At 32.3% G+C, this 14,283-nt stretch overlaps 1 protein-coding gene across 1 annotated transcript; it reads left to right on the forward strand.

Moving 5' to 3' along the window:
- The first annotated feature begins 5,850 nt into the window (after window positions 1–5,850).
- On the forward strand, window positions 5,851–10,161 carry LOC148621642 (uncharacterized). The gene is made up of 4 exons (XM_088576221.1): window positions 5,851–6,240; window positions 8,227–8,340; window positions 8,833–9,015; window positions 9,521–10,161. The coding sequence occupies exons 1-4, from the start codon at window positions 5,994–5,996 to the stop codon at window positions 9,781–9,783; spliced, it is 807 nt and encodes a 268-aa protein (XP_088432347.1). The 5' UTR covers window positions 5,851–5,993; the 3' UTR covers window positions 9,784–10,161.
- Window positions 10,162–14,283: the final 4,122 nt, after the last annotated feature.

A 14,283-nucleotide genomic window follows, 5' to 3' on the forward strand; every position in this document is an offset into this window, starting at 1 on the left:
AACTTGAGATAAAGTACACTACCATAAAGTACACTACAGGCACTAGTTTTGTCACTTGTTTTCCTTTACTATCGATCTTTTTGTGTTTAGGTCAAGGCTGACTTTATATACGACAAACGCGATGACTTCTCATTCCGTATTGTCAACTTTCCTTTCATCTGGTACCAAAATAAGTTATGTATATGAAACCTTAAACTTGAAGTTTCCGACCATTAGTGAATAAGCTTTTTTAAATGGTTGCGTTTTATCCAGATCATTTGGGTCAGTTTCCGCTATATAGATGACGTATTATCTCTAAACAATCCTAGTTTCGGGGATTTTATACTTCGCATCTTCCTAAAAAAACTCGAGATAAAGGACACTACAGACACTAGTTTTGTCATGAGTTTTCCCTTACTATCGATCTTTTAAGTGTAGTTCAAGGATGACTTCCTATACGACAAACACGATGACTTCTCATTTCGTATTGTTAACTTTCCTTTCATCTGTGGCAACATCCCTTCAGCACTTGCATATGGAGTTTTCATGTCACAACTCATACATTATGTCAGAGCTTGTAACTACGGATTTTTTTGTACCGTGTTAAGGTTTCTGCTACGAGATTGCAGTCTTCACTACAGAGATTTTATGGCCATCACCAAGAACTCGTGGATCGTAACGGTGTATCACGAGAACCGATTTATTCACCGTGTCTTAGTTTTCCTTTCCTCTTTCGTCTACCCAGGACTTAACCTTTTATGAGCAACTCAGTGGGTAAAAAGTAGAGGACGCTTACCTTACCGCAGAACGAACCTGGTCCATGCTCCCAGTTTTTTGGTGGTCCGATTTGATCATTTGCTTTTGTTTCTTTGTACGTGTTATTTTATGTTCTTTGTTATGTGTGTCTGTTTTCCCTGTGTGGTCTTTATCCTAGGATTATATTCTTATGATTTCTGTTCGAATCTTTGTTCCCTTGATTACTCGTTAACAAAAAACGATATTAATTTAAAAAAAAAACACACCTTTGGAGATCACTTGAGTCTAAATTCACCCAATCCCTGGTTTTCAGTGGAGTTTGTGCTGTTAGATTTTCTGTGTTGAAAGGTTGGGAAAAGTGGGAAATTTCCTCTCATGTGAACCGCAACCCATTCTTATAATGCATAATAATGATCGATAATTTTATAAGGTGATCGAAAAATGCCAGTTATTGTGTTCAAGATGATTGGACATATGTTCGTTAGGATTCACTATGATATATTACACGCTGGCTACCAGAATTAAATGTTTAAACAACATTTTATCAAAAATACACTGTCACCAAAGAGTTGCAAGTAAATAGTTTTTATTGTCGACAGCTTATCCTTTTCGCAAACAATGAATTTTGTAAAATTTGGTACTTTGATAGAAATTAAACGTTACAAATTCTAGTACAAAATGTTAAAGGGATCGTTATGCAAAAATTTCTCTCAATGTCGTAAACAGAAAGTGGTAACTAGATTTTTTATATTTTTTCAGTTTTTGTTAATTATAAGTTTTTAGATCGTTACTTTCAACACTTTATGGCATTGGCAAATAGATCCTTTTCTCCCTAGGTATTACAGCGTTTAACTCTGTTTAACCTTTATAGAAAGATACGAATATAATAAACTAAATTCGACAAGATAAAGTTTTACTTTTATTGTAATCCAAATATTCTCTGATATTGATATGTCGTTTTCAATATTCAAATCAAAAAGAGGAGTGTTGCAGGGTCAGAGAAAATTCGGACTACTTTTATTGATATACTTAATTGTTTCCAAAATGCACCGCCAGTTGAATATGTAAAATGAATGACTGTCAACAGTAAAAATAAGATTTACGATAAACTCTTTGTTTATGGTGAATATGTCTTTCAAAATAATTCCCTACCTACAAAACCACACCCTCAATCTATCAGTACATGCAATTAACGCTGTATGTTTCAAACCGTATTCGCTTCGACCACAGAGGCATACTCCCATCATCAAATATGCAACCCTACTAATATAGACTCTAGACAATATTTATTTGCCCAAACACATTTACAGTAAATGATTATAGCATGGAAATAAACAATGCAATACAGTCATAGAAACATCTAAAAAGTTACATATTATGGTAATGGTTGTGGTGTGATAGAGTTATGTAATTTGATTTTTAAGCTATGAGTTTTTCCTGAAGCACAAATTTGATTATATTTGATAGTGGTAGCCAGCGCCTGCGCTCCGACCCCATGGCAGTCCCAATCACGATGAAAAAAATTTCCACGCAAAGTAACGAATTAAGCATAAAACTATATATGATATTTTAAAAGGTAAAACCTGTTATTTTTTAGATGACTAATTTTCGGGTGAATGAATTTGTCTGACGATATTTAACAATCAAGTACACCTTAAGGTTAATCGTGACCATGAATGCAACATGGTAACACAGGTATGGCATAGGCGGGGTGTACTATATATATATAAATTGGAAGCAGGGTCTGATGCGCAGTGCCTCCCTCAGAAGCCGACGAGTTTTTAAGGTAGAACGGCTGGATATATATAATATATATTAAAATTTTTATGAAAGTTTACTAAAAGAAAAACTTCTTGAATCCTCGATAGAAACACCTCTTTCCTGGTATCTTGAGATTTATCGGTGACGTCGACATGGAGTGGTCCCGTGACGAAGTAGAAATGAACAATTCCATCACACTTACCAACAATCAATATCCTTTAATCGAGTTCACTCAGAAAATATCTGCCACGAACATCACATTTATGGATACTTCTAGTACATAATCAACCAACCCGTGCAGGTCCGGGTGTCAAAATAATAGGCCTGCAGCGGCGCTAAGCTTGTCGTAAAAGGCAACTAAATAGTGCTCAGAACCTTAGCCAGGGGCTAGGGCGCTCTGCCCATAGAGCAACGGGGTTGTGTGCCCCAGGTGGTGGAATGGGGTACCCCTGGTGTGTTACATGCTGGGGTTGTCGGGCTACGGAAAACCTGACCGCAAACCATAGTGGTGCACCGTGTTGGGAAAGATGCCACGTTCCTCGCACGTTAAAAAAACCCTACTGTGGTATTCTCCCGGAGTAGAAACTATAGGGCTTCGCCACAGGAGGCTAAATTGCCCGACCCTTCCCACCTCTCCCTATTTCCAGTGGCAATCAAAATATATCGACCCCATTATCCTTATGTCCCGTCCCAGTTTTCATTGATCATCATTTCATGTTAATTTTATCATTCACTTCATGTTCATCGCCTGAATATAGCTGAAATATTGCTGCTCTGGCGTTAAACCCCAACAAACAAACTAACAAGTACATAATCAAAGGGTGAGTTGTTCACAGACATATACTCTAAACCAACAGACACTCACCAATACCTTATGCTCAAGAGCATAGAACATTGAGAAGATATGAATTTAACTGGTTCGCTTGAAAAAAAAATGGTGAAGTGACAGAGATTGAGAAAGGTTGACAGAAAACATACTGAGTACTTAGTAAATAATTCAAAATAGCAAACAATTAGCTTGTATGTATTTAAATTGTTGAGTTAACATTAATTTTAACCACATATTTGATGTGATAATGGAAGAAAACCCCTTTTGGCAAGTACCTAGGATTCGTATAGGCTTTTTATTTTAATCCTTTTTATAAATCGGTATTCATTTTCTCCGTATCTCGAACTCAAAATGAACATTTTAGGGATTTCATCATGAACAATGTTGTTATTCATCTAGAATTTACTTGAGTCCTGGGTCCAATTAATCGTGTGTGACGTCCTGTGGCATTCGAGAATTTATGATGTATGCACTTCCTGTTTTTTTTTCTTATCCGAATTCGGCAAAATATATACGTGTTTAGGTATGAAAATCATAAGTTAATTTGTTATCTGGAGTCATATTTGAATAAGTGTGGAGGAACGGAATTTCAGACGACTCTTACCTAGCTTGTAGGAGTAAAACTTCCAACTTCAGAAATATTGTGAACAACTCCTGAAGTTAGCGGAATCCCAGTTTCGTGGATACTTTCCCTAACATTGTGTGTGTGGGGGGGGGTTTCTTTTATCATTATTATTATTAAATAAGAAATTAAGTTAGGAAAATTATTAAATTGTAAATTTTCATAAGTTGTGGGAATATTTAAACTGTTCTTGAAATGTCTTTTCTAATGGTATACTTTGATTTCGAAATCTCAAGATATGCAGACCTTACTTCAAATGTAGTATGTTACTTGGTGTGTACCTATTTAGAAGCATGCTTCCTTTGCAAAAGTTTATCAAAATCGCATAAATATTCCATCTTTTTTAACAATATTTCATAATATATATATATTTTTTTTTTTCATTTTCGTTATCATGGGGGAAAGTCGAACAGATGTGTAGTACCCCAAATGAGTACGCTGTTTCGGTTTCAGGGTTATTCATAAAAATAAACGAAATATTCGTGACTATCCGTATGCTTATAGATCTAGACCTAGAAAGACAACCGGACAAAGTAATAGCCATAAATAAAAAAAAGTCATGTGCTTTTGACCTGTTTTAAAGCATGACATGTGATGACCTATTTTAAATATCAAGACTGAACACGTGTCTAGTTAAAAGTATACCAAAAGCACATGGTTTATTTATTTATTATTATTAATAGTATTATTATTATTTTGATTAACATTTATCTGAAAGCTATTCCATATACCTAAGCAGTCCTACAATAAATTTGGCAATATAAGGGTAAAGACCATTTGATTCTGAGGGGGCCGGACTGACAGTTTTTGGAAATGAATATATAGCTGAAAATAAATAAATTTTCTTACCCTTGTCCAGATACACCATACAGTGAACTGGAAATAATTATCTTAATCCGATGTGTTTGAAAAAAAATTGTCTGACCAGCGAAATTTCAAAAACAAATATTCTAACCCCACAAAACTTGCCAGTCCCTCTCAGCATCAAATGGTTGTCCCCTTTGGTTAATTTTATTTTATTTACTGGTATTTTTTATTTTTTTTTGCATTTGGGGTAATGGCAAACTTTTTTCCATAAGATTTTTCTTCGATGAATTGTTTCAGAGTTCGTATGATGTTAGATATGTATTTCCAAAAAAAAAATAATTAATTCTAATGGAAATCTGATTTTTATTTGTTTTAGTCATTATCCTATACTTCAGCAATGCTAGAGGCTGTCTGGTAAGCTATTCTAATAGTCCTTTTTCATACTTACGGAATGCAAGCCATTTATGGAGAAACGGAATGCCAACCCCTTACATCGTTTGAGTAATTATCTTATAGAAATAAAATTGACTAATAGTCTGATCGTAAAAGGTGAAATTCATATATGGTTATTTCTTAATTAAGGGCGTGTCAATGTTCACTACGTAGTTCCTTGGACATATATTCGGTATAATGTCCCTGGTAGTTCATCAAAAAATAATTTACATACTGATGAGACAGGCAAATAAAATAAGTCAAAGCAGTCTAATTAAAATTTGCCCCGATTTTTATTTGTTTACCTTGCGAACAGATTAAAAAACCGCAAGGACTGATTTTAATCATGAAGACTGAAGTAAAAAAATCGATCACCGAATAAAGTTATTTTTCGGGCTTTTGACCATCATATTAATTATATGTTATATGTCCATTATATGTCAACATTGCATATAAACCTCTATAAATGACTGACTGGGATATGACCTAAACAGAGACTGTGCTGTAAATTCATCAGACAAAAGAATTAAACCTTTTACGAACGTTGCACCTAATAGATACGAGTTTTGGCCGAAACTTTTTTCTTTGGGGTTTTATCTCTATCAATCAATTTTCTATGAATCTTAGTCAGAAAAACGTTTATTAGAACGAATTTCTAATCGAGAGAAAAAGCTGTTAGTTAACTCTCTTGGGTGTGACAATTTTGGAATGTTATCTTTATTTTTATCGAAAATTTCAGTGTTATAGCCATTTCCTAGATCACACCCACATTGAACAATATTTTTACATTACTTCTACAAACTATAAATGGCAGGCGATAATCAAAAGAAGGCATTTTTGATTTTAACAGTTTTCATTTCCGTCGTGGCGGTCGCTCTTACAGTTGCCGCATTTGCTACAGACAACTGGGTTAATTATAACATTAGCCATTTGAATAGCACTGCTAATTACACAAGCACGAGTAATATGATAACAGCCGAGGGTGGATTTGGTTTGTTTAGAGGAAACAGCCACATAAACTATGGTTTTGGTGTGAGAGAAAAGACAAGCGAAGGTATGTGATGTGACATGTACAAAATTCATATACACATACATGTATTAGCACTGGTCAGGGTTGGTCTAAAAACAGGACTAGCATTTTCTGATACATTTTTTGATTTATTCAATGGGTCATGATTTTCCTTTCCTCATTTGTCTATCCTGGACCGGTGCACCTGGTCCATGCTCCTAGTTTTTAGTGGAGTCCGAGTTGCTCATTTAATTTTGTTACTTTGTATGTATGATTTTAGTTACTTTATGTTCTTTGTTGTGTATGTCTGTTTTCCATGTCTGGTATTTGTCCCTGGATTGCATTCTTTTGATTACCGCTATAACCTAGGTTCTCTTGATTACTGTTCGCTATGACTTTTGTCTTACTGAATGTTTATATGATTTCTAAAATTATGCAAAAGTGCTTTTAATTGATCGAAAGTTGTTTTGGAAAGTATCAAATAATAATGCAAAAATCTTAAACGAACCACATTTTTCTGACAAGAAAATGGTGATGAATAAAGTTAATTATTGATAATTATTGTGTCATGTCTGTCAAATAATGTTTACTTATTCTGAGAGCTTATGGACCAGTGCACCTGGCCCATGCTCCTAGTTTTTAGTGGAGTCCGAGTTGCTTATTTACTTTTGTTACTTTGTATGTATGATTTTAGTTACTTTATGTTCTTTGTTGTGTATGTCTGTTTTCCATGTCTGGTATTTGTCCCTGGATTGCATTCTTTTGATTACCACTATAACCTAGGTTCTCTTGATTACTGTTTGCTATGACTTTTGTCTTACTGAATGTTTATATGATTTCTAAAGTTATGCAAAAGTGCTTTTAATTGATCGAAAGTTGTTTTGGAAAGTGTCAAATAATAATGCAAAAATCTTAAACGAACCACATTTTTCCGACAAGAAAATGGTGATGAATAAAGTTAATTATTGATAATTATTGTGTCATGTCTGTCAAATAATGTTTACTTATTCTGAGAGCTTATACTAATAGGTACATTTTGATGTAGAAATTATTTCAAGTCAGTTAAAGTGGAAAAATCTTGACTACTTTCAACATACATGTATATGTAACAGTACTGTGAAAGTACATGTACTATTGTTCGTGGGGTACCAATTTTTGTGGTTTTCATGGGTAGTTCAAACCATGAAATTTGGTTCTGTACAAATAAGAGATTCCCTTTGATGTGTATACTGAAAACATTAAATCACAAATTCAAGAATCCATGAACTTGTGTTTCTTTACTAATCCACAGAAATTGGTGTCCAGGAATTAAAGTACTTTCACAGTATTTAATTTTTCCTAACTATACAGTGGAAAGGATTTGAGTGGAACCACCATCTCAAAATTTGTAGTTTTCATATTGTGTACAAATGTCTTCATGATAGCAAAATAGTGGGAAATGCACACAAGAAATACATGTACATCACAATGTTGTTAAAGTTGTTTATATATTGCATATAGTACAATTGTACATTGTATATAAAAAGATAACAGATTTACAAGTTCCCATTCGACATTTCAGGAGAGAGTCTGAGATCAATTAAAAAACATAACATTTTACATGTATATCTGACACAATTATGCAATGTAAAATTGTACATGTAGTAAGTTCAATATTGAATACTGAGAACTACATGTACCAAAGTTTAAATATTCACATGTACATACATTGTACACTGTGTATGTATACACTAGTAGAATTAAGTAAACCCCCACTACTTAATAAAGAGAGTGTGAAAGCTTCAAAATCATTTAAGATTTGAACTTATTATTGGTACATGTATAATGAATAAAATCAGGGGTAAATACATATACAATATTTAATTCAAAATCAAGAAGCAAGCATCTTGCACAGTATACATGTATTTATACAATGTCAAAGGATAACGTGTCCATGAATTTTTTTAAGGAATCTCAGTACATGTATAACCGTTCAGATAGTTTTCTTCAACCTACTGTCAATTTCGTTATATTTTTTTCTTTTATTTTCAGTTATATGCACAGAAGGTTGGTGCACATATTACACTATAAGTACCACATCCAAGATTGACACCAATGTAGGGAAGGATTATTTGAGCAAGTTAATAAGCAATTACACAATTGCAGGTAATAATAACATTTGATTTTCACCATTCATTGAAGGCTTGCCCATAGAATAATAGACTTTGGTTCCTTTGAAGTTTTTTTCACAGTTTGGTGGGATTATTGTCTGTTTTAAACATCATCATTTCCACTTTCTTCTCTATAATGAACATATATATCACAAAATGGTATTGTGGATTAATGTTAATGTTAAACAAATTTTCTGCATAATGCTGTATTTGTCAGCTAATACACATACATTTGCTTATGCACATGTATATCGAGAGAAACAGTACCCCTTTTTTCTTAAAAAAAATATACATGTATGTAAATGATGTTCCTAATATACATTTCTTAACCCACTGCATTGAATTTCACTGCAGAATGTTTTCTTACAATGTACATGTACATTTATATTTCTACATGTTCCAGTAAACATGTTAGTGAAGAAAACAAAACTTATAGCTTAATTTTATTTCTATGCACAAACATATGATATACGGTTATAATTTTCAGACGGAGATGCATGGGAGTATGGAGTGTTTAGAATGGGATACTGGGTATCAATTTTGATAATGTTAGCTATGGGTATAGTGTGGGGACTTGTTAGTATAGGATTCACAGTCTATAACATCTTTGGAAAGCCTATAGAAACCATTACAGGGCCACTTGGATTATATATTTGGAATTTTTGTGCAGGTTTGTGTAATGTTTATGTATTTATGATAGTTTATTATACTACATTGTGCAGTACATGCTATCAATAAAAAAAATGTTTAACTTGCATGTACAAAAATATGTACTTGTAAATCAGGCCAAGTTGATGAATTCAAATGATTGATCATTGAGTGCCTATGTGGTAATTTATACTACATGAAAGTTTTTCAGTGAATTGCACTGTCTTTGTGTTTATAACATTATAGTCGAAAACTGCATTTAATGTTCCTAATTTCAGTCAACTACATGTAATAGAAATTTGTCAGTTTCAATTTGCATTCTTCAAATACACAGCATCAAATGTTCCAATTTCCACATTGATTTGATAAGCAACAAGATTGTTAACACTATACACTTTTTAAATATGTTGCTGTCAACATTAGTTTGACCAATATTGAATGAAAAAATTGCAAAAAAATCAGTTACATGCATTTTAATACTGTATAATGATGAAAATAAGAAATCTACTACTTTGTTATCTTTTCAGTGGTATTCATGTTCATCAGCGTGATCATATTTGTGGTGCTGTACGAAACCAACTTTTCAAAGAATGTTTTACCCCATGATGATTACATTGTATTTAAACCTATGGATAATATAAACTTAGACTTCTCATTTTTTTTGACTGTTGCTGCATTGATTGGCTACATCATAAATGTTGTACTTCTGATGTGCTCTGGGTACAAGTTGGGATGTGCCTGTACCCGGGAAGCTGACAAAGCAATAGATAATGGAATAATATTGTACTAAAGAGAAGAAAATACACTGAAGCCTTAATTGTCATCTATATGTCATTCTTCATGGTTTAAGTTTGACTAAATACCAACACAAAATAATTAAGGCATTTTTTAAACTTGTTAGATCTATTTCATTTAAGTCTCATTTATAATGTTACAATTCATTGGACTGACCTGACTATTATGCTTCTTTTTAAACAAGAAGAATTCAATTAAGACAATATTGCATTCTATCCCATTGTAATAATCAGTGTTTTGGAAATGACCCCCTGTTTTTTGTTTGCTAGCTTGGACATTATTTTTGTGTTATCATTATTTTGAAAGGTCTAAAAGCTTCTTTTTGGAAAAAAGGCAAATATTTTTAGATAGAAGTTAAAAAAAAAAAAAATAAGACAGTAGTTGCTCATAGCAATAATTAAGATTTGGCATTAACTTCTAAATTCACAGCTTTAATTGTTTATGTAATGTTACTGTTAAGTTTAGCTTCTGTTAAGTGTTTTTATTCAGCATTAGTAATGTTTCAAATGTGCTTTATCCAGCATTCTGAATGTGACTGCATGGTCAATGATGCTCTTGAACCTCTGCTCAATTTAAACATTTTTCTTGTTATATGGTGAGCAATTTGAAAAAAATAACTAATTCTTCCCAGGGCTGTTCTATCAAAACATACAAGGTACCCACTACCCAGGGAAGACGCTTTAATTTGCCTCTATGGTTGGTTATTTTTTAACAGTTCAATGTAAGAATTCAAAGTATAAAGAATTTTAATTTGCTTCTATGGGTGGTTCCCCAAATTTGAAAGTGTCTTCCTGGGGTATCTTATATGTTTAAATGGAATAGCCTTTAGCCAAGTCTTGAAATAAACTTTTTGTTTTTAGCTCACCTTGCCACAGGCCATGTGAGTTATTGCCATCACTTGGTGTCCGTCGTCATTGTTGTTAACAATTTTTTCTAAAATCTTCTCCTCTAAAACTACTGGAGTAGTAAGAGCCAAACTTAATATGAATGTTCATTGGGGTATTCTGCACAGAACTGGTGGAGGGTGTAAAAAAAACCATGACCACTGTTTCCAAAAAAAGGACATAGGTGTTAGAAGTTTTTCTCAAATATCTCGAAAACCATTAAGTTTAGCCAAATTCTTTCAATTGCAGATATGATCCTTATGATAAGGCCTACAAAAGTGCATTGGATCGTCATCAAAGATGCTGGACAACCCCTTGTTTAAGTTATTGCCCTTGAAAGGCAAAAAATGGTGTGGTTTTTTTTTTTTGTTTTTTTTTTTAAGTTTTAGCAAATATCTTGAAAACTATGATAGATAGACAGAAACTTTCAGTTGCGGAAATGATTTTTATGTTAAGGCCTACAAGTGTCTGTATTGGATCAAAGATGTTGGTCAACTCCTTATCAGAGTTATTGCCTTTGAAAGACAAAGAAATGAACCAGGTGAGCTATTCAGGCTTCTGGGAGCCTCTTGTTGATACATTATTTTTTTTCTGGAACATTTATATCTAAAACAATTTATAGTGGATTCTAATTATGATTTTATTTTAAATGTTAAGGCACACTTCTTGTTTTGTAATCATGTACATGTGCATGCAGGTCGTTTACTTGATAAGAAAGAATCCATTTATAAGTCAACAAAGCTGGTAAACATTGCAAGGATGTTCTTTTTGGTATACCTAGTGCTGCCAAAAAAAAAATTGTGCCTGATAAAAATAACTAACATACATCTGGACATTGCAGGAATTATGTTTGGTCACATGACCAAAAACAAAACTCAGTACATTTCAATTTCAACACAAGCACAATGACTTCAACACTAACATGTAATGTAGACCCTTTTTTATATTACTGAAAAGTACTTTAACTGTCTCATATTAAAAACTTCTTTTCTGTTTTTTTTTTCCCAGCTACTTTAATTATTGGAGAAAAAATTGTATATACATGTATTTAAAGTTATGAGCAAACTTGACCAATGTTATGTTTACTTGGTATGCGACAAGACAATCCTTAAGTTTATACATGTATATAACATGTGTCTGGGGACACAAAGATTGTTTAAAATAAATTTAATGTACACTGATATGGTGATTAGTTTCAAACATTTTTTAAATTACTGTATGATTGTGGTACTTTAACAGGGTGTACATGTAGAATATTGTAGATGTTTATTAGTTGGGGCCATTATAAAATACATATCACATACACTGTAAACCTATTTATTTTCATTGGTTCTTTTGCAATTTACAATGTCAATCTAATTTTCCTGCTATTTATATTCACCTTTAAACCCTTGTTTTATATAGAAACTTATTTATGGGATGGTTTTTTTCTTGCTCGTGAAATTAACAAAAATTATATCCACATCTAGCACTTTCACAAGCTGTATTGTTATATGTGGCTTGTTTACAACAATTTATTTCCATGACTTTATCTTGCTCTTGAAATCACAAATTAAAATAAGTTGGTTTACAGTATAATTTGAAATAAAGATCTGTGAAATTTTAAGTCACAATGACCACTAAATACTTGCTAATTTGGTATGAAGTTATATAAAAACTAAAATTTCATAAAGGCAATTGTTCTGTCTTCTGATTTTACAATGGCTTATCAGGGTAATTTATACTTATTATCATTGTTTTTGATTGTGACAATATAATGTATCTACAAAATATTCTTTGGCAAAATAATAGCTGTACCAAACAATTTAAGCTTGCATACATATTTAATTATCTGATTGTCTTTTTTGAGTTTCTGTTTAAGTATCCAAGTTTTTAACCCTGTGGCTATTCCTTGCTATTTATATATAGATACATATTGTATTTTATAGTGTGCATATTATTTAATAGTATTTTGTTTACGTTTCAATATTTTTGCTTTTATTTATGGCAAATCCTTAGATTTAAGTATGGTTATTTTAAGGCCATTCAAATTAAATTTCTTGTTTCTCAGGCCATTTCATAAAAAAATGAATAAGGGAGAGAGATGTTTATTCTTTCAGTGAGTCACCCTAATATATTGTACAAAACAAGGAAAGGCCTGAGAACCAAGTATTTATATTTACTTCTTGTTAGTTGATAGGGCATAAATGAACATGTAAACATTTCCCACCTACTTGTCAGAAGTTTTTAATCCAATTTTATTGTATTTAGATGAAAGTGAATCATTTATTTTTATGTGTATATTTTTTTTTTGTTTTATCTTACACTGATAATATACATATAAGCTGTTGTTGTTATTACTATTTAGTGTGGTTCATTCAATGAATTTGAAACTATAAAACTTTAATTTGTATGAATGGCATATGAACAAAACTTAATTGTAGAGCATTTTAAAGTATTGTCTATAACTTCATGTAAAATAAAAATTGTCTGCATAGATGAATTCAGAAATTTTGAAAAGGGGGAATTCAGTAAATAAGGGGCTTTCTAGGCTATTAAATGCTCATTGATTGGTTTGTTTATCATAATTTGCCTTGACACTTGCCACATGTATGTACATTGTAAAGCTTAACTTATTTATTGAAAATAATTTAAAGAATCGTCATATGCTTAAATTTATAATTGAATTTGCAACTTTTCTGTACTGTGAAAGTTCTTGTATATATTGATACCAATTTTTAGTGGTGTAATCTGCAAACTCTTTGAACTCAGGAGTTTGACAACTCCATCATACATGTACATATGAATGGAAATTTCTTTTCCTTGAAAACCAAATTTCTCATTTGCAAAAACCACAAAAATAGGTACCCAGAAAGAATAACACTCTCATGCTGTTTTTACGTATAAGAAATGTTTTGTTTTGTATGCACTGTCTTGCCACAAAATGCTTACTACTTATAGTTTATTTTTCATGTGACTGCCATATAACAAGCTACATTACAGCTCCAGAAGACGTTTTAACTAACCATAGGATGTGATGGACTTAAGTCATCAGTCCCATGCCAAAGTTGAGTTTTGATTTGGCCTTGCTGAATTTACTTGTAAAGCAAAAAAAAATGTTGAAATTTATTGTTCAGGCTTATAGCTCTAAAAGTGTTTGACACAAACTATTGAAGTCCTGAGTTAGAATGTAAATAAAATACATTGGACAAGAAGAACAGTTAGTTAATGAATCTAATCCTGTGCAGACTTTCCTTGTGGTTACTTAAAATGACAGGTTTAACTAGAATCATTGTGTAGTATATTTATATATGTCTCTATCAATAGAACTGTCTCTTTCATTTATAGGTGCTAGTCTATATACATATACTTCTAGTCTTAAGACCATTTTAAGTTAAATTCTTGGTTCTCAGGCCAATATTAAGGCCATTCAAAGTTAAATTTTTGGTTCTTAAGCCAGCTTTAAGGCAATTCTAAGTTAAAATCTTGGTTCTCAGGCCAAATACATATATAAGGGTGGGTCTGAGTACCAAAAAATTATTTTAGTTGGTCAGATTGCTTTACATTTGAGAAATAAAGGGTCAAATTTTCTCAAGTTAAATGTCCTTGTAAAATAGTATGTTAACAGTAGA

The sequence above is a fragment of the Perna viridis genome, chromosome 3, assembly GCF_037379345.1.
Source record: "Perna viridis isolate PV_CMFRI_1.1 ecotype Kerala chromosome 3, ASM3737934v1, whole genome shotgun sequence".
Lineage (NCBI taxonomy): Eukaryota > Metazoa > Mollusca > Bivalvia > Mytilida > Mytilidae > Perna > Perna viridis.